The sequence below is a fragment of the Prosopis cineraria genome, unplaced genomic scaffold, assembly GCF_029017545.1.
Source record: "Prosopis cineraria cultivar Desert tree isolate PC_DT_omini unplaced genomic scaffold, ASM2901754v1 PC10, whole genome shotgun sequence".
NCBI lineage: Eukaryota > Viridiplantae > Streptophyta > Magnoliopsida > Fabales > Fabaceae > Prosopis > Prosopis cineraria.
Window position 1 is genome coordinate 17,473,170 of NW_026555341.1, and position 20,823 is coordinate 17,493,992.

Sequence of the window (20,823 nt, forward strand, 5' to 3'; positions counted from 1 at the left end):
AAAAATTAATTAAAAATAACTCACCATTTTGCAAATAAAACAATTTTTGAAATTTTGATATGTTTGTTTTAAATTGCAAAAAGTAATTTAATTTTAATTATTTTCTCACTTTTTGAATTTTGAGTTAAAGAAAAGAAAATGGTTTAAAATTATTTTTTTATATTTTGTGAATACGAATTTAATTGCAATACCTGTAGAACCTTATTAATTCATACGGTAATGCAATTACTCTAAATATCTGTGGAGATTCTGAAATCTCACACGATAAAAGAGTTTGGCAATTTAATATATTTATTTATTCTTATGTATATTTTAAGTGTTAAAAATATATTTTAAGTGCGTATATACATGTTTTAAAGGTTCTTAATTATCATACCTACAAAGCCTTATTGACTTATACGGTAATATGATTATCCTAAATATTTGTGGAGATTTCAAAATCTCACATGATAAAGGAATTAAATTTATTTAAATACATCTTTTTAGTTTAATTAATTTAATATATAATTTATATATATTTTAAAAACTTAATTATTATATCTGCATAGTCTTATTGACTTATACGATAATACGATTATTTTAGAAGCCTACAGAGATTTAAAAATCTCTCATGACTAAAAGATATAATCGGTGAATATAATTACAATTTAAATATATTAATTTGATTAATTAATTTTCTAAATTGTGTTATATGATTATTTGCAAAAGTCATTTATTTATTATAAAAATTGAGAATCACTGTATCTGCGAGAACTTATTATCCCACATGATAATGTGATTAATTTAAGTCCCTACGAAGATTCTTGAAATCTCACATGGAACTTAAATGGATTATTTATATTATAAAATTTAGTTAGTTTTAACGGTCAGTCATTGAAACCATTGATTATACGTATAAATTGGATCTCTATACCTGCGAAATCTTATTGATTTACATGATATGAGATCGCTTTAAATGTCTGCAAAAAATTTTTAAATCTCACACGACAAGTAAATGATTAGAGATAAAATTTCTCTTATTCATTTCATTTTTTTTTCAATTAGGTAAGAATCAAATTCTCTCCCCTTCGCCTTTTATAAAATAGGCTTGTCATAATAAATGAAATCGTACATGTAATCATGATGGAGAGTGCCATACGACATGAGTGTAATAATATTATCAACAAGTAAAGGACCTTAGGACTAATGGAGATGAAAAATCATGCCCATACATATTAATATGCCTTTTCATGCTAAAAACACATTTAAAGACCTTGTTTAATAATTACACTAATTCTTTCATTATTTGAAATGAGATTATGCCTAAAATCAAATTAAGCTTAGTTATGATAGAAAGCAAAAATGACAATCACATTAATTTTTATTTGAAAATTGAAAAATGTGGGACAAATATTTAAACATGAAATTTGTTTGGGAATAATAAACCAAAATTAGACTGAGCATTTCAAATCCATAAGCAAGCAGACTAGAAATCCTGTGGGTAGTACTTCTCAAATCCGTCTCACCACTTCTGTCCAACAAACTCCTCCCTTTTTGATCTCGATTTCCTCTTTCTCTCTGTCTCTGTTTTCAGTTTTCACATTCCTTTCGTATGCATCCTCTTGGTTTCCTTTTTCACTCAGTCTCTGTTTTTCAGCTTTCACATTCCTTTCGTATGCATCCTCTTGGTTTCCTCTTTCACTCAGTCTCTGTTTTTTAGCTTTCACATCCAACTTCCTTCTCCTCTCTTCCGTCCATCCTCATGCTCTTGTTTTCTGTTCTCTTTCTCTGTCACTGTTCCACGTGCTCTTCTCCTCAATCTCCTGCTCTAGTTTTTTGTTCTATTTTCTCGGTTCCTTCCTCTATTTCTCGTCCATTTTTGGTCTCTCTCTTGTGTCTTTCATTTGTTCTCTCTTTTTTTATTTAACATCCTCTCTGTCTTTGTTTCTGTTTCTCCTTTTCTCTTCTCTTTCGCCTCTATTTTTTTAGCCTCTCATCTCTATTTTTTTGCCAGAACAACCTCTTCCCTCGTCCTCTCGGCCTCTATTTTTTTTAGCCTCCAGTCTCTTTCACGTCTCAGTTTTTCTCAGTCTCCTCATCCATTCTCCCCTTCTTTCAGTCCTTCATCCCTTTTAAAGCAGAAACAGGGAAGAGCTTGCGTGTAAGGTGAGAGTTTACGTGCTTTCTCACTCTGCTCTGCCGTGTGCATGCGTCTGAATTTTCTTCTGTGTTTCTGTGCTTTTCTCTGTGGTCTGTGCTTCATGCGTGCTGTTCCTACTTTCTTTCTGTTGTGTCTGACCAAGTGGCTTCTGCTCGTGTGTGCCTTCTTGTTTTCTTTCTCTCTGTATGCATGGCATTTGAGTGCGTTGTCTCTGTTTCAATGTTTCTACGTGTGTGCTGTTGCATGTTTCTGTTGTGTCTCGTGTGTGTGCTTGTTTCTGTTTCTTTTGCTCTGTGCCTGACCGCCCACTTAAGCTGTGATGAAACACTGACTCTATCAGCGTTTGTCCAGCTTTTCTCTTTTTTTTATTTTTTTGATTAATAATTCTGATTAATACATACATACATGCATACATACATACATACATACATATATATATATATATATATATATATATAATATGTATTTAAATGAAAATAAGATTTGAGGAGAGAAAAATTAACTCTCAAAAGTAAACTCCCAATATTCTTGAATGATTAGGATAATTTGGGAGAAATTTTCTTTTTCAAGATTTAACCTTTCTTTTTTTATTTTGTTAAATTATCATTATTATTTTTTTGAAAATATAATCTTAAAAAGGGATTAAATTTCATTTTTTGTATTTTTTATATTTTTGATTATTTTAATGAACTAAGAGAAATAAAATCCTAACTAACAAAAGGTTATCTAAAATAAAATTAAACCCTATTAATTAAAAATTTTTTTTGAAAATATAATCATAAAAAGATTAAATTTTATTTTTACATTTTTTGTATTTTTTGATTATTTATTATTAAATTTAAAAAATGTCCCGACAAAATACGGTGTTCACACCAATTACTTCAAATCTTTGAAAACTTAAAGGTTACCCCCAAAAACAACTTGCTTTTAAGCTCAACTCAAGCTCTTCAATAACTCATGAGATTAGTCTATAATTAACATCAACCACCATCACTAATAATTATAAAAAACAACACTTCCAACTTCTAATTTCACACTTTAATAACCAAATTTCCTAATCCACAAACTCAATCTTGCAACCAATAAGTTTATTAACTCCCATTAACTTCATTTCACTCCCATTGATCTAGGTGTTAATATAACACCCAACAATATAAAATCATTCTTTAGAGGTCTAGGGTTCATCCAAAATAGATGACCCTAAACTCACAACCTTGTAAAACCTTCTAAACTAGGTATAGAATACATAAATAACTCTCTTTAGTCTCATTTAAACTAATGAATTTAGACTTATAACCATAGATATGAAACTTTCTACATCAAACCTAGCTTAAAAATCTACTAGAGAGGGAGATGAATGATAGGGGAGGCATACATTAGGGTCTACAAGCTCTTAGTTCCTTCCAAATGCTAGTACCTTCATGCTTATCTCTCTTTCTTTCTTTTCTTTTTTCATTTTGCAACTCACATTAGCCAATTTTTTATTTTAAAGTTTCATCCATCCACCACGGCACAAGGTGTGTCCACCGCAACAAATGACACAAAATGGCTAGGCCTTAGTTTGTTTCCCCATTTTGGGCCCAAGTGATCCAAAACATTTCCATATTCAATCCAAATGTTGAAAATAAATTCAATAGGCCTATTAGCCACTCCAAACCATCCTTAAACTAGTTTAAAACTCAATTTTACTTATTTAATCTTGATTAGTTCACTTAATCCAATGATTAAAAATTCAAGCTGTTTCACTTTTAATATATAAAAATTATGATCCTACTGTCTAAACACCTAAAATGTAACATTATCATAGGATAAATGTTTTATGTGACAATAGAATAAAAAGTCATTAGATCTGGAGAATGACTTGTCAATGTAAGGATTTTCACAATGGTATAATATTGATTATAATGAAGTATATTATTATTATGTGGTGGATTTTTACATTTACTATTAAATAATCTGGCAATTTATGAAAACAAAGTGTACAACTATTGAATATTGTCAACCTATGCATATGGCTTAGTAAATAGTAAAATTTATATGAGAATCCTTGAAGGATTTAAAATTCCAAAAAGCATGAAAAAAATTCCTGGGAGAATTATTCAACATATATACATGAGTAAGTTCTTAAGCTCATATGGATTAAAATAGTTTAAGTGTGTTTATGTATTGGAAAAATGATAGGCTTTGATCAAAAGAATTTGAGAATACATTTTGATATTGAGTTTCTATTCATGTTGTTGATTGAATATTTAAAAATCCAAAGGTTTTAAAATCATTATACTATTTTTATTTTGTCGATCTACAAGAATATATTGAATTGATTGGTCTTGAAGTACTATATATTTGTGAATATTTATATACCTTGCTAATGTTATCTTTGTTATAATTTTATTAGTTAACATATAGAAATCGAAATAGAGATGTGATGTTACAATAAATTGTTTCATGAAGCAACCGCACAATATATCATGCATGCATGATGCTTTTTAGAAATACTTCTATTTGTTGGTACTTTCACAATACATATGGCAAGTGGAAAGCGTATTGATCATTCAACATATTCAAAAGATATGCTAGAGGAATATTTATTTCTAAAAGTCATATGATAATAATGCTTCTCGTATGGATCGATTAAAAGTAAGACCTATTTGAAAAAGCATTGACAATGATCATATTTGAGAAATTAGTATATTATCTTGAACCTAATATAAAGAGTGATGTTGTCATTAGGAAAAGTAAGTGTGCTTTCTACTCTTTTTTTAGGTTTTGTCTCATTGAGTTTTTTTGGTAAGGTTTATAAAAAGGTAGTATTAAATGATGTATTAACAAAATAATGTACTTTTTTTTTTCTTCTTTTGAGGTTTGTTTCACAGGGTTTTTTTTAGTTGAAATGTTGTAATAAGGCACTTTTTTAAATAAAGTACATCCAATAAGGAGTGTTATAAATATCAAGAGTTTTGTGGAAACCCTCCCTCTACCTCCTCATCTTTTCTGAATTTTAAGCAATCTCATTGTTCTCCAACATTGTTCCACTATACCCTCCGCATCACTATTACATTAACCTAATACTCAACTGAACTCCCACTTAGAAAATACATATATTACAAAGCTTTTATAAATTTTGGGGAGGTCAAAAGTATGTAAAATCAATATAATATTAAAAAAATTTAAAAAGCTTAATGAGGGAGTCATGCCCCTGCTAGCCGGTCCCCTCCATCCACCTTTACATGAGATTCATTATCCATAATTTGTCATTTAAATCATGAGTATTATCTTTTGATATGTAAGGCTATGTCTATAAATAGAGCAAGATATTTGTAATAAGATGTTCAAGATATAAGAATTCTTTCTCTTGTCCCTATTGCATCCTCTTCTCTAATTCTCCACCGCTTAGCTTGCTTAAGGGACGTATCCACGTTGGGAAAAGAGGGGGCAATTGCCTCCATGAAATTTGCAAAAATTACACTTTTTTTTGTTAAAATTGCACTTGCCTCCTCTTTAAAATTGCAATTGCCCCCATAAAAAACTAATTGCCCCACATTTTCTTTAAAACTATCACGCATACATATTTAAAAATATTGTTTACCCTTTTATTTATATTAAAAAATTATGGTGTAAACAAAATTAAGGTATATTTTAAAAATTTCATATAATTTATTTATATATTACTTTAATTATTACTTAAAATTATATTTTTTAAAAAAATATTAATATTTATATTTGGTATAAATATTGCTCCCATTACTAAATTTCTAGATCCGTTGCTTTATTATTTTTTTTTTAAACCAGCAACCGCTCTGTTCTTTATTTGAATTTTTAGGATCTAATCCTAACCCAGTTCCATATACATGTTTGTGTGCTGTACATGTGATTAAAAGCTGCCGGCTATACATGTGTGTGTGTGTGTGTGTGTGTGTGTGTGTTAAGTAGAATATGTCATGTGTCTACATAATAATAATAATAATAATAATAATGATATATGCGTGCATGTTCGTAAGTTTGTCGTCCTTGTCTTGTACTTTCAGAATTTTGTCTAACCATGGAAAGCTGAAAAATTCATAATAACAGGTCTAGGGCAAACCCTATCGTGACCCCCTATATATAAGCTTTGAAAAAATTGTTGGGCATTTGGGAAGTTAGATAGAGTAGGTAAAGAGCTTCATGAGTTGGCTAGCTAACTTCAAATGTCTTTCACATCTGTCCACAAGCCAACAAGGCTTCCATTATTAATTTGATTTTCCAACCAGGCATGGTTAATTTAATTTCTGGTCCAAGATTTTGGATGTAGATTTATTAATTAATTAAGTTCATATCACATTTAAGCCGGAAATGAGCTTGAATATGTATAATGTTGACAGCCAATAAGGATTTGAGAGAACCCCATATATGTAATTTAATGTCTTCCCTATTTATCTAATAATAATTTCATAACCTAAATATACTACTATTACATCTTGTGTATACGTTCAAGTTTCAAGCAATTGGACTATACTTTCCATATGCACCTAATTATATATATATATATATATATATATATATATACAAGCCAAACACGCACGCACGCACGCACATCGTATTGCTTATTGATCGAATTAATACTGCCGGCCCTTCTTGCAAAAGATTAATATGGCTAATGCTTACAAGCCTTCAAAATTAAAGTACGTCCTAACGATTCAGTTAAAAGTTGATTATTCTAAAAATTATTTGATTAATTTCTACACGCATCCTTAGCTTGTTTTTCAAAACATATTCATCTGCAGAAAATGACCCTTGAAAGACTCGAGTGGCTTTGAAAATGAACTTTAATTGTTTTTGACACACTCTATATATATATATATATATATATATAAACTACAATATAAAGTACGAGCTCTTAAAAAAAATTAGTAAAAAGTATTGATGTGTGTTTATACAACTAATTAATTAGCGACACTCAGCGTTTCACCAAACTTATGAGTCAATGATACTGCCCTCACTTGCATTATAATTTGAGGTTTCTCTGAGGTTGTCTCTTTCTTGCTCCAAAATGTTAATTCGAGTATCTACTTTAATTAATGACATGCTTAAAATATTTTTGGGTGTGTGTGTGTGTATCATGTTCTACATTTACTTCTTTAGTGGACCAACAATATTTAATTGGTCATATGACACTTCGATTTCTCTACAGATCACCTCCAGACCATAATCAATAAAAGCGTGATATTTAGATTTATATTAAACTAAAATGTTATTTTCTCTCTTCTATACATAGAAAGAGAAAACACAAATGAATCCGTTATATGTAGAAAAAACCAAAAGTCTTGTAAAAAGAAAGAAAGAAAGAAAGAAAGCCAAAACAGTCATGCATGTGAGATATTTAAAGAATCTTACCATGCAATAACAATACAGTTTTCAACATGCAAGATTATAAAATCAAATCTTGCTACTAATATATGGATCTTATTTGTGGAGAATATTTTTTTTTATAACAAAAGGAGCAGACTCTACCAAAAGCAAAAATTGATATTTAAATCCTCAACCACTTATTTAAATGATGAGAACCCTTATCATTCAGGCTAACTTTAGTTGGTGGTAGAGAATATATTTCCTCACATACATTGTCCCTCTAAAAAATTTGAGATTTCATGTTTTCTAAATATTATATGATAAAATTGTTGATGTTGGTATCTCAATTCATATAAATCAAATAAGATTCAAGTAAAGTGATATGCGTATCTGAAGAAACCATGACTAATTGTGGTGCATTGATTACTTTGAGTATAGGCAGACATATAACCCACTAGACCCTCATAGTTTATAGAGAGTTCAGAAATAATGAAGAGAGTAGAAAGTATCGTGTTTTGGTTATCGATTGATCGATTTATCAATTTATATGAACCAGATTAATAACTACTTTAATTAATTAATTAACTATTTTACATTATCCTTAACCCAGTCAGTTAAGAGATAAAGAATAACTAATGGCTATAAAGTTGTAGGTTAAACCTCTCTCTTCATTGGGTTCACTTGTGTGGTTCACCTATTACAATCCATACAAAATTATAAAAACCAATCTGTTTGAACTTATTAATTAATATAAATCCAAAAATATTTATAAATATTCCAACAAAAATCATTTATAATTGTTTAATTTAATTGAACAATAATTATTATCGCGTCATGAGACACTTGTTGAGTTAGTGTATTGTCACTCATTGGATCCATCAAATCCTTTAATCAATCATTTTTTCGTTGATTATTAATTGACCTTTCATTATTTATAAAAAGCGCAGCTTTCTTTCTTAATTAGATTTTGTGTATTTATATGATAAAATATGTCTAGTTTATGACTATAATATTAAAAAGGGTCCTCTCTCTTACAAACCTTAAATTTCAAATTATTTTATGATGTGTTTGGATTAATGCATATTTGGATTTGAATTTAATTTGGACCAAATCCTTCATTTCGATACACAAAAAATTATGAATTTAGGTTTGATTCAAATCTTACTACAAAAAAATAATTTTTGGCAACAACTTGGCATGTGGTAGTAACATGGTGTGATGTGAGAGAAGATATGACAATGTGGTGCATGACGTAGCATGAGGAGGTGTACATGTGATGAGATGACATGGAGTGAGGTGTTAGGTGATGTGGCACAAGGCATCAAGTGATATAACATGAGGAGGCGCATAGGTGGCGAGGTGACATGCACAAGCAAACTCACACAAGTGGCACGAGGTGTCAATTGACATAGCATGAGGAGGTGTAGACGTAGTAGAGTGACATGGCACGAGATGACTTTAATTTTTTTTAAAGGTTTTTAACGGCAACATTCAAAAAGGACAAACTTTTAGTAGCAAAAAACTTTTAACTGCAACGAATGTCGATTAAAAAATAAATATAAACTATTGATATCTCTGTGACTTTTGAATCTTTTCTCATATCTCATTCTTTTCTCTTATCAATTAAAAAATAAAGATAAACTTATTATTTGTAATTTTTAATTTTCATTTTTGTTTCGAAACTCAATTCATATCTTTCTTCTTCATTTAAAATTTTTAAACTACCCAAACAAAAGATTTTAACTAAGTCAAATTTAAATGTAAGATTTGAAATGTAAAAACCAAATCTAAATTGATCAATCTAAATGCTGGTGGCCTACTGCCTAAATCATATTTGTTAAGATCATCGCATGATAAATATTAAAATACCATGAATGTGTAATAAGTTGAATTTATTTTTCTTTGCTGGGTAGTTTAATTGGGGTTGTTGACATTTAGTTGTAACTAGAGCCAAGAAAATGGATTGAATCCGTGGGCTAACCCGTTCAACCCACAAATTTTGATGGGTTTGATTGAAAGAATTAGCTCATTTTTTTAAAACAAGTTGGGCTAGCCCAACTCGCAAAAATGACAGGTAAAAATGGATTGACCTGTGTGTTAGCCTATATTTTTAAAAAATAATTTATTTTTTAACTATAATATATCTTTTTATAAATCTACAATAATGACTATATTTTTTAAAGTTATAATTTATGAGTCTCAATTATGTTCTTTACATTTGAAAGATAATGTAAATCTTTCTTACAATTTGTAAATAAAATTTTTATTATAGTTTGTAAATTAATTATTTATTAGTTTTTATAGAAATATTTTGAATATATATTATTTGTTAATCTGATAAGATCTATTAATTAAAATTACAAATATAATTTCATTGATAAAAATAATATAGACTTATATTCAAATTTTATTTTAAAAATAATATGACAAAAATCATTATCTATATATATGATATGTTGATTATAATTTTTAAATAATTTTATAAAATAAAATCACATTTTGTGGGCCGGCCGGCTTGCTAGCCTATCAATGTACGGTTGAGTTTGGTTTTCCTAACCCATTTATTTTGGTAGGTTAGTCCAACCCAACCTGCTAATGCGCTTACTCGTGTAGACTGGCCCGCCACTTGTTTGCACAGCTCTAGTCGTGACTATAACGTGTGCAAAAGAAATCCTCTTTCTTTGAATTCTAGCAAGCATATGTGTGTGTATATATATATATATATATATATATATATATATTAATTATAACATGATGAAAGTCAAATCTTATTATTTTAGTATATATAGAAGAAGCCAGACCAAATATATATATATATGTGTGTGTGTGTGTGTGTGTGTGTGTGTGATGAAGGTGACAGAGAAAGGATCATTTGACGTAGAACATTGTAGAACTTCATAATAAGATCAAGGAGTCTCACGCGGTGACGAAGAGGTTGGTAACAATAAGGTGATTTTCTGTAACCCAGCTTTGAGTTTTCTTATCTTAATATCTTTGGAAACATTTCTAGCTTTTTTTTTTTTTTTGGGTTGGTTTAAAAATCATGTTGTCCTCTTTTGTTTGAAATTAATTTGGTTTGCTGGCTTGATCCAAAGATTGAAGGACAGACTTGATCCAACATATTAATTGTAGTGCATTATATGTTAGTTCAGATCCTTAATCAATTACAGATATCTAATTTTACTTTATTCATTGATATAATTACTTCGTATCTAGCTCGTATTATTATGTCAATTATTATTATTATTATTATTATTATTATTATTATTATTATTATTATTATTATTATTATTATTATGTGTAATTTATTTATTTTTTAACATGATTCTTAGCCATCCAGTGGCTAACTCATGTGGTCTAAGCGTAGAGGTTAAAATTTGAAACGCTTCTGATTTTTTTTTTTTAAAGAAGGTTTAAGCCTTCAATTTTGTTTAAATAAAATTTTGTCACTTCTTTCGAACACTACTTTAGTTTTACTTTTGAAATGATAATGAATATTTTACTTAAGAATTTGCGCGCGAGATTAGGGATTGTGAGCATATGATTTTTAAAAAAAAGATTAAGAGAGAAAAGTGCGTATGTTTAATTTAAAAATTTCTTTGAAGCTTCAATATATTTCATTAATTTAGAAAGATTAAGAGGACAGCTATGATATGGTGTCCCTTACCAAAATATTAATATGTCCTTAAAAGCATTTAGAATAAACTTTGGTCTTCTCCAAAGTAAGAAAGGGTTACAAAAATATAAAATCATTAAATCAACAAATTGAGATTCGTTTTCTGTGAGTGAGCATATGGTTTTACACCAAACATATCATTGCCTTCCCTTGATTGACGAGCCTCATTATAATTAGGTTAATTGAGTTAAAGTATATTAATATATATTGATGTGCTCCACACCTTCAATGTTGATCTTCTCTTAATTGAATCAAATTAAATTTTGGCAGTATGAGTGACCCTTAGTTAATTGGACTTAATAATAGAGAGGAAAATTAATTTCTTACCGCCCATGCATAATTAATTAGAGTTGGTTTTGTATCTTTAGCCTTTTCTAGTTGATATTCTCCGACCATTGAATTATAAAAAAGAAAAAAGTGATAGTCCCTTTTGATTATCAAAAAACTAATAACAAATTTATACTTAAAACACTTTATTTAATATGGCTTATTCTGTTTCATGATAATTAAATCATTGATTGAATTACATTACATATATAGTTAATTTTGAATACAATTAATAAGTCTGTTAAAAAAATACAATTGATAAAAGAGTATAAAGTAAGAATAAAAACTACTACGTATGACTACTGTTACTATATTGAAGTGATAATCATTTGTGAACAAAATCACGAAAGTGAAAAAAAAGCATACAATTAAATATGAATTTAAACGTTAATCAAGGGATCTCAATCACTATTTTCAACACAAAAGCACACAAAGGTTTTGTTTTGAAAATTCCCACCATTAATTGGTATATAAATATTTCACACTAAACAAATCTCAACGTTCTCTCTCTCTCTCTCTCACGCAGGAGAAGGATCAAAAGTTGATTGAATCAGCAAAGGGAGAATAAATAGGAGAGGCTAGAGAAGAAAACCAGAAGTTGAAAGTATTATTGGCAGAGCTTGTGAAGGAGTACCAATCACTTCAAATGTATTTCTTCGAAATCCTTCAACAAGATCATCATCATCAACAAGACGAGGCTAAAAATGCTGCTACATTAATAGGCACAGAAGACCATAGCACTAGTAGTACTCATCATGAACAATACAATATTACCAGAGAAGAGAATGAACTAGTCTCTCTTTCTCTAGGGTTTTCTTCATCCAAAGATCAGAATTACAAAAGTTGCAATTATAGAAGTTCTCTGAGAGAGGACGATGAGAAGGATTTGGGACAATCATCATCAGGGCTTGCTCTAGGGCTTGATGTCAGATTTGACCCTACATCATCATCATCAGCTGAAGTTGAAAGGACAAACATCATAACCATTGAAGGCACCTCTGATGATGATGATGAGATGCAGCCACACAGTAAGGTTCTCAAGAAGATGAGGACTTCTGAAGATCACAGTATTACTACTTGTAAAGCTACTCAACAACTTCATCATCAGCTCAAGAAAACTAGGGTTTCTATCCGAGCCAGATGTGATACCCAAACGGTTTGTATTTAATTTTAATCCTAAAGTCATTATACATGTTTCACATGCATGATGCATGTTACATAGAACATGAGAAATGAGACTAAAAGTATTTTGGGGTTCTAATCTCAACACTTGTAAGATAATCTCCACTGTTCATGGAGTCTATTTTTGGTGCTATGTAAAAAAATAATAATAATATGATGAGAAATGAGTCTCACTGTTTATAACCTGTGAATAGGGTGTGCTATGATCAATAACACGTTAAATACTTGTGAAAAGAAAATATAAAGAGAAAATGGTGAAGACTATAAGGAAAAACAATGAGTCTATCTGTACATAGATGTTTATATATGTACATATCAGCAGGTTTCAAACAAGTCAGAATTTGCTTGAGATATTTTTGTGTTGCAGATGAATGATGGATGTCAATGGAGAAAATATGGACAGAAAATAGCAAAGGGAAATCCATGCCCAAGGGCGTACTACAGATGCACTGCGTCACTATCTTGCCCTGTCAGAAAACAGGTCTGAATTAACTCTTCTTATCTTAATAAACTCCATACTACTTGAGGTATAGAGTTGAGACTTTCTGTCTTCTTGAGCCTTCTCTACTGGGGGAAAAAACACAAAAATTGGGTCGTATGCTTTAAAATTTGATTCTTTTTTTTTTTATGAAGCTTATCTTTTTTTAAGAGAAATATTTAATTGAGATTATTTTAATTTCCCATAAAGAGTTTTTTTTTCTAGGGAAAATTATATCCAACTCCCCTCAAGAGAATTAATAACAAACAAAGACAAATGCGGAATGAATTGTTATTAAAATAAGAACACAACTTGTTTTTTCCAGAATGAAACTTGTTGTTAGTTCTTATCTGTAATTAATTTTCTTGAAAGGGAACTGGATGTAATTCTTCATTTTATCTATTTATATTATAAGATAAAAATAATTAAATTCATAAACTATATCCCTATAAATTGATACTTCCTCTATTTAAAAATATAATGTATTTTTTGAGGAGTTGGATGTTAAAAAATGTAAGGCATTTTTAGTTTTTAGAGGTGTAATCATTGTCTTTTTTTTCAAAAGTGCTCCTATTGATAATGACTTTATATTTATTATAGGGTGTTTAATAAGAATAAATATAAAAAATAGGGTTAGTTGGAAAGTAAGTAACTACTTTATTGGGAGATGAGATTCAGTTAAAAATTCTTTACATTTTTAAATGAAGGAAGTACTATACATTAAAAATAAAAAATAAAATAATCTATATGTACAAGTAAAATCAAAATTACTGTAATTTTGCTATGTACAATCAAGTATAGACCAATTTTCTTGCACATACAACATGGAACTCCATAATGCAAAAAAAAAAAAAAAGTGGGGTTTGTATCTAGTTATACATGTAAGGTTAAAATTTTGCAAGACAATTTCTTGCACATCATTAGGCAAAAATTTACTTTTTAGTATTTTAAAATTTTAATCAACCATAGCTAATTTTAACAATTAAGTTCAATATATGATGAAATCATGCTTTTTCTAAATTTTGAATCTTGATTAAAGTGGTGTGTGTGTATGTATATATATATATATATATATCCAAATTGAATATTTTTCAGGTGCAAAGATGTGCTGAGGATATGTCCATCTTGATAACCACTTATGAAGGAACTCATGATCACCCTCTACCTATCTCATCACCCACACCTTTCACCTCCTTATCCTCCATTATTGCTCCTCTGGCTCCTCCTCCATCTTCGTCACAACAAAATACAAAATTCGCCACGAAAATTTACAACGAAAATCAGGAAAAGTCTTTACCCTCCATAATCTTCAATAATAATGTTCTCAATAGCTTGTCTAGTGCCTCTTCCATTTCAAGACCATCACCACCACCATATCAGCTTCTGTATTTCCCAAACTCTTCCATTATCTCTATTTCACCACCACCACCACCTTCTTCTTCTTCCTCCTCATCCTCCTCCTCTCATCATCAGTTCATCAGAACATTCACTTCCTCGGGCTTCTCTTCCATGTATAGTACTTATTATATTCACCTTTATCTCCTTTAAAATCTTTGATCTCTCCTTGTTGTTATAATGGTGGTAATTGTTTCAGTAATGGAACCGTACTACTGGCCCCCCACCAGATGAACAGATCAAGCCAAAGCAGTGATGTTAAAGAACCATTAACAATTGAAGATAAAACAAAAGCAGTCACCAGTACTAATCCCAAGTTTCAGTCAGCCAATATTGCAGCAGCTCTCACTTCCTACGTCAATACTAATAATAATGGAGGTAACAGAAATGGCTTGGACTGCATATCTCATCAACATCAAGGTATATGATGAACAATAGTAATAATGTGTCTTATTCTTCTTCTGAGATCAATAAAGCTCAACATGGAAATTGACTATTTCCACCTGTACCAGCAGCGTCTAGAAGCGGCTATAACTCTGGTTCCGCTTATTCAGATAGAAGCAAGCTGATGCTGGAACAGTGGAAGAGAAAGAATTTGACTATTGCTCCGAAGGAATCAAACCTCTGATCATTAGTGAGAGAAAAGACAAGGGGTGAAGATACGGATCCATGTCTTCTAAAAATTGAAGATATGTGAAGTTGGCAAAGTTAAATGCAAAAGCTAAAGTATGATACATTTTATGGGATTACATGGCAATTTGGTCCCTTAGCTAAATTATAGGTATAAAAACGTTTGGAACCCTAAATTCATTTTTTATGTAATTTTTTCTTGAATTTTTAAAATTGATACAATGTTGTCCCTACTATTAATAAAAATTTAACTTTTACTGTTAATTGGTCAAAAAGTGACAAAAAAGAATTAAGAAAATTATAGGGAAAAAATGAAAAAAATTGCAAATATTACAAACAAAAACCCAACAAATTATAGAAAAGGCTCAAGAAAATTTTCTTCGTTCTTTTATGTAATTTTTAAAGTCATTTTTTGATTAATTAACTATTAAAGTTAACTTTTGTTAATGTAGAAAGAAATATTGAAAGAAATTGTTATTTAAAGTTAATGTTAACTTTTGTTAACATTATATTATTTTCAAAAATTGAAAGAAATATTGTATAAAAAATGAGTTCAGAATTCCAAATGCTCTATAAGCCTCTCTTGTTTAGGGGTCAAATTGTTATTTAGCTCTTCTTTTATGTGCATTAATTTTGTTAATGATGACAATGTGATTTTATTAGAAAAACAAGTTGTCATGCATGTTCATGAAAGAAAGCTTTCTCATTCTCATTTCGATTTTGTTTTCATCTTACGGTTTTCATCTTCAGAGAGAATCTGTTCTTGTAAAAATATTACGCGGGAATTGTCAATTCATTCATTACGACGACAACCTTTAATTTTGTTCTTTTGGGTTTTTCTTCTTTTTTATGATTGAAGACAATTTTTTGGTTTTGTGCTATGGGAGGTATATATGGTTATTGAGCAGTTTTGCTCGTTTCTTCAGTCACTTGCTTGGCCATAAAATGAATGAAATTTAAGCTCAAAGGTTATGCATTATTTTTATATATGTTTATTTACAACGCATGAGTATGCTATATAAAAAGTGCTATAAGTCATGAATGATGTGTGTGTGTGTGTATTTATATATATATATAATATTGCTGCGAAGAAAAAGGATAATATCGAGATATTTAATTATTGTTTTAAAATTGAAGATAGTACCCAAAAATTTATATTCACTCAAATTGAATTGATTGTGTAAGGAAATGAAAAAAAGTACGAGAAGAATCAGATAATTATACATTGGCATAAAATAAATAAAAAAACTAAGCTTAAATTTGTTTTGTTTGTATATTCTTTTGCCAAAACTAAAGGCTAAAATATCCACCTCTCCAATGAGACATATGATATTTTCCAAAATATTGAGGGTAAAAGAGAGTCCAGATAATGTAAAGGTTAAGTGTATTCGATTAAAATTGTTGCACTAAAAAGGCCAAAAAAAAAAAAAGCCTGTAGGAAATTTTTCTTTTTTTCCTTTTTTTTTTCATTAGCAGCATTTTAAAACCCTCCAATAGCTATTCCAACGTTTCTAAGGGTCCATTTGAATAACTCTCAAAAATACATTTAAATTACATTTAAGATGTGCTTTTATTAAATCCAACAAATAATTAGATCTCTCAAATATATCTTTATTAGATGTAAACTGAAACATACACTAAATATATCAAAACTATCAGAAAAACGTTGTCATCATTGGCAGCATTCTTCTTGTAAATTAAAAACACCCCTACAGGAAGCGTTTCTGGAAGTACCCTTCTTAAGTGTCTTGAAGATCACCAACATCACATTGTTTTTGCCTAGCATGTTCAATGCTGATCTTTCCAAAGGCCATTATTCAATCTTTGGACACAATTTTATGGATTAATGAATTCCAAATATTTAAGTCATTCATATTGGGATAAGAACTCAGAAGTACCAACACGCGAAAATGGCCGGCGTGTCTGTGTTGGATATGTATCTGACACAGACATGCGTTCAGGATGGGGGAACGGCGCGTCCCTTTTCCCAGTTTTCGGCGGACACAGGCGAATACGGGTCCAGACGGGTTGACGTGAGCGGACACGGGTCGGACACGGCGAACACAAAACTCTGCTCTTTTTGCTTCTTTTTACTCAATCCTAGCTCCAGAAACCCAATGCCCTAAGATTTTCAGCTCCAGTCGACCCCCTTCTCATGTTTTTTGCTCTGTAGCTCACTGCGTGTGTCGACCGTTGTCGTTCTCGTTCTTCATCTCTCGCGTTTATTCACGCTGCCTCACCATCTACTTTGCCTCAACGTCTTCGACCTCGTTGTTCTTCAGATTCAGCTTCAATCTTGGTAATTTATTCAGTTCTTTATGTATCGTCGTTCTTCGATGCGCTACCTCTCGTTCTTCATGTATCGTCGTTTATTCACTTGTTTTACTGTTCAATGTTGTGCTGCTGCCTCCTGGATATTTATTAGTATTATTATTGCATTGCTAGATAATTTGCTCAATTTTTTTACTGCTGAACCGAGAGAGGCAGTCAAGCAGAGCAACTGATTAGTTTTTCAAATGTAATATTGAATTAGTGATTTAAACTTTTTTATTTAGATGGATTATTTTGTTGAGTTAAACATTGATTTATTTTAAATTTTTATTAGCTCTCTTCATGTTAAAATTGCAGGATATTGTTTAAAATTAAACCTGCAATGGCTTCTAATTCTAGACCCGGTAGTAGTTTAGGAAGTGTGGATTCTCAATTTCAATCTAGTAATGAAAGAAAGAAAGAGAGTACTCTTTTATGGGTTTATGTAACTTTGGTTCCTCAAAAAAATGAAGGGGATAGTAGAAATAGAAGTTAGAAGTGTAACTATTGTAATAACCAATATAATGGCTCTTATTCTAGAGTTAAATTTCATTTGTTGAGGATCTCTAAAAAAGGTATTGCTATATGCCCGAAAGTTGATGATAATGTTTAGGTGAAATGTGAAAAGCTCAAGAGGAGGCTGAGAATAGAACAAAATCAAGACATGTGCCATTGCCAACTCCAACTGAGAGCTTGTCTCCTTTATGACAAAGGGGTTCTACCCCTATTCAAAGTGAACACAATCAGGGAAAAAGGAGGGCAATAAATATAATAGAAAGAGCTTTCTAACAAGGAGCTAGAGATAATTTAACTGCTGAAATTGCTAAAATGTTCTATTTGGCTGGCTTGTCTTTCAATTTGGCACATAATCTATATTTTATTAGTGCATTTCAATATGCTGCCAACAATGTAATTCCTGATTTTAAACCTCCTTGTTATAATGCACTAAGGTCTACTTTGTTGCAAAAAGAAAAGGCCAATGTTAAAAGGCAACTTAAATCAATCAAAGGGACTTGGAATCATAAGGGGGTAAGTATAGTTACGGATGGTTGGACAGATGTACAAAGAAGGCCATTAATTAATTTTATGGCAATAAGTGATGGGGGCCCCATGTTTTTGAAGGCATTTAATACAACTAGTGAGTATAAAGACATATTTTACATGGCTGACTTGATAAAGAAAGTGGTTGAAGAAGTGGAGCCTCATAAAGTTGTTCAAGTTATTACTAATAATGCACCTATTTATAAATCTACTGGTAAGATGGTGGAAGATGAATGTCCTCACATCTTTTGGACACCATGTGTAGTGCATACACTTAATCTTGCTTTGAAGAATATATGTACAGCAAAAAATACAGAGGCAAATGAAATTGTTTATGGAGAATGCCGTTGGATCACTAAGGTGAGGGATGATGCAGTCTTTATCCGAACATTTATCATGAATCATTTCATGAGATTGGCCATGTTTAATAAATTTGTGCCATTAAAGTTGCTTGCAATAGCCGAAACAAGATTTGCATCAACAATTGTGATGTTGAAGGGATTCGAACTTATCAAAACTTCTCTTTGTACACTGGTTATTAGTGAAGAATGGAATGCTCATAGAGATGATGATGTTGGAAAGGTTGCTATTGTGAAGGACATAATTCTTAATGATCTTTGGTGGGAGAAGGTTGATTATATTCTCTCTTTCACTAAACTAATTTATGATATGTTAAGATTTGCTGACACAGATAGATCCACACTTCATTTGATTTATGAGATGTGGGATTCAATGATAGAGCAAATCAAGGAATCAATTTATAAGCATGAGATAAAATCACTTTCTAAGTACTCTTCATTTTATGAAGTTGTTTATAACATCATCATTGATTGATGGACAAAGAGTACCACTCCATTACATTGTCTTGCCCACTCACTGAATCTTAGGTGTGTTATTCTTATTTTTGATCATGAAATTCTTTTCTTTATCATTTTTACATCACAACTCCAATTAATATTATTATATTATTATAGGTATTATACAACACAATGGCTTGAAAGTGGACCAAATAGAGTCTCTCTATATAGAGATGCTGAAATATCAACTGAGAGGAGTTTCCAGATGAAGAAGGGAGGAAATTGGTTATGAATGAATTTTCAAAATTTTTTGGATGTTTAGATGAGTTCTCTTTTATTGATTCCATACAAGATAGATGGATATTAGAGCCTAAGGTTTGGTGGAGCAATTATGGTGTTGATGCTCCTAAACTTCAAGGGACTACATTGAAACTTCTCAATCAACCCTGCTCATCATCTTGTTGTGAAAGAAATTAGAGCACTTACTCTTTTGTTCATTCACTAAAAAGAAACAAGATGCTTCCAAAAAGATCAGAGAACTTAGTTTTTGTTCATTCAAATCTTCATCTTCTTTCAAGAAAGAGTGAGAAGTATTCCATTTGAAAAAATAGATTGTAGGATATTAATGGAGATTGTTGGGAAATAGATGATGCTGAAAATATTAAAATTATAAGTTTATCTCTAGATGAGCCAATTTGGAGAGAAAACTTATAGGAGAAAGTGGTGGTGTCAATGAAGATGGGGAAGATTAGAATTACTTTAAGTTGATAATTATCTTTTGCCACTTAATAGTGTTTAAGTGCTTGACTATTTATTGTATTATATTTTGTGATGGCATTAGATATCTTGAAATTGTGTTTTTAGACATTCAAATATTTAATATTTAATTATTTATATAGCCATACCTATATCATAAAATTTTGAAAAATAGCCGTGTCCGCGTATTGTATCGTATTGTACCCGACACTCATACCCATATCGGTGCTTCTTAGGGTAAGACTGGTAGCCTCATCGAAACTATATTTGGAGGAGAGGAATCATAATGGGAGTTAGGGTTTTCTTATGAAGAAGTTTCATAAAGGGAATAATAGTGGTCTGCCACTTTGCTTTTGAGTTCTCTAGGGTCCTGAGTAGGCATGCACATGGTCCAGCCGGCTTCATCTCAACCCGATACCTAGTCGGAGTCGGCTTCTCTCCTTTGAGAGAAGCCTCCTCTGCCTCTCCTCTGAAGCAGAGGAAAATCTGGACCATCCAGATTTAATCTGGGCGGTCCAAATTTAATAATTTTATTTTTATTTTTATTTATATTTTAAAATTAAAAAATATATTAAAATTTTAAAATTTTTTAATAAAAATACTAATAAATCTGAAAGTCCATATTTAATATAGATACTTTAAATTTAATTTAAAAAATTTAAATTAACTTTTCAAATATATTCTGGACAGTGTAAATATATTCTGAACAAAACAGTAAATTTATTAAAATAATTTAATATTAATTTCAAACTATCTATATTAAATT

General features: G+C 30.4%; 1 protein-coding gene across 1 annotated transcript; it reads left to right on the top strand.

The window, feature by feature from the left end:
* The first annotated feature begins 12,114 nt into the window (after positions 1 to 12,114).
* On the top strand, positions 12,115 to 15,151 carry LOC129322467 (WRKY transcription factor 72A-like). The gene is made up of 5 exons (XM_054968782.1): positions 12,115 to 12,624; positions 13,018 to 13,131; positions 14,224 to 14,639; positions 14,723 to 14,943; positions 15,039 to 15,151. The coding sequence occupies exons 1-5, from the start codon at positions 12,115 to 12,117 to the stop codon at positions 15,149 to 15,151; spliced, it is 1,374 nt and encodes a 457-aa protein (XP_054824757.1).
* Positions 15,152 to 20,823: the final 5,672 nt, after the last annotated feature.

What these genes read in the sequence shown, in the direction of transcription:
- LOC129322467 (XM_054968782.1), top strand. Translation starts at nt 12,115, where the DNA reads ATGTATTTCTTCGAAATCCTTCAACAAGATCATCATCATCAACAAGAC. An exon ending in TCCTCGGGCTTCTCTTCCAT is followed by an intron (nt 14,640 to 14,722) that starts GTATAGTACTTA and finishes TAATTGTTTCAG; the next exon opens with TAATGGAACCGTACTACTGG. An exon ending in CATATCTCATCAACATCAAG is followed by an intron (nt 14,944 to 15,038) that starts GTATATGATGAA and finishes CTGTACCAGCAG; the next exon opens with CGTCTAGAAGCGGCTATAAC.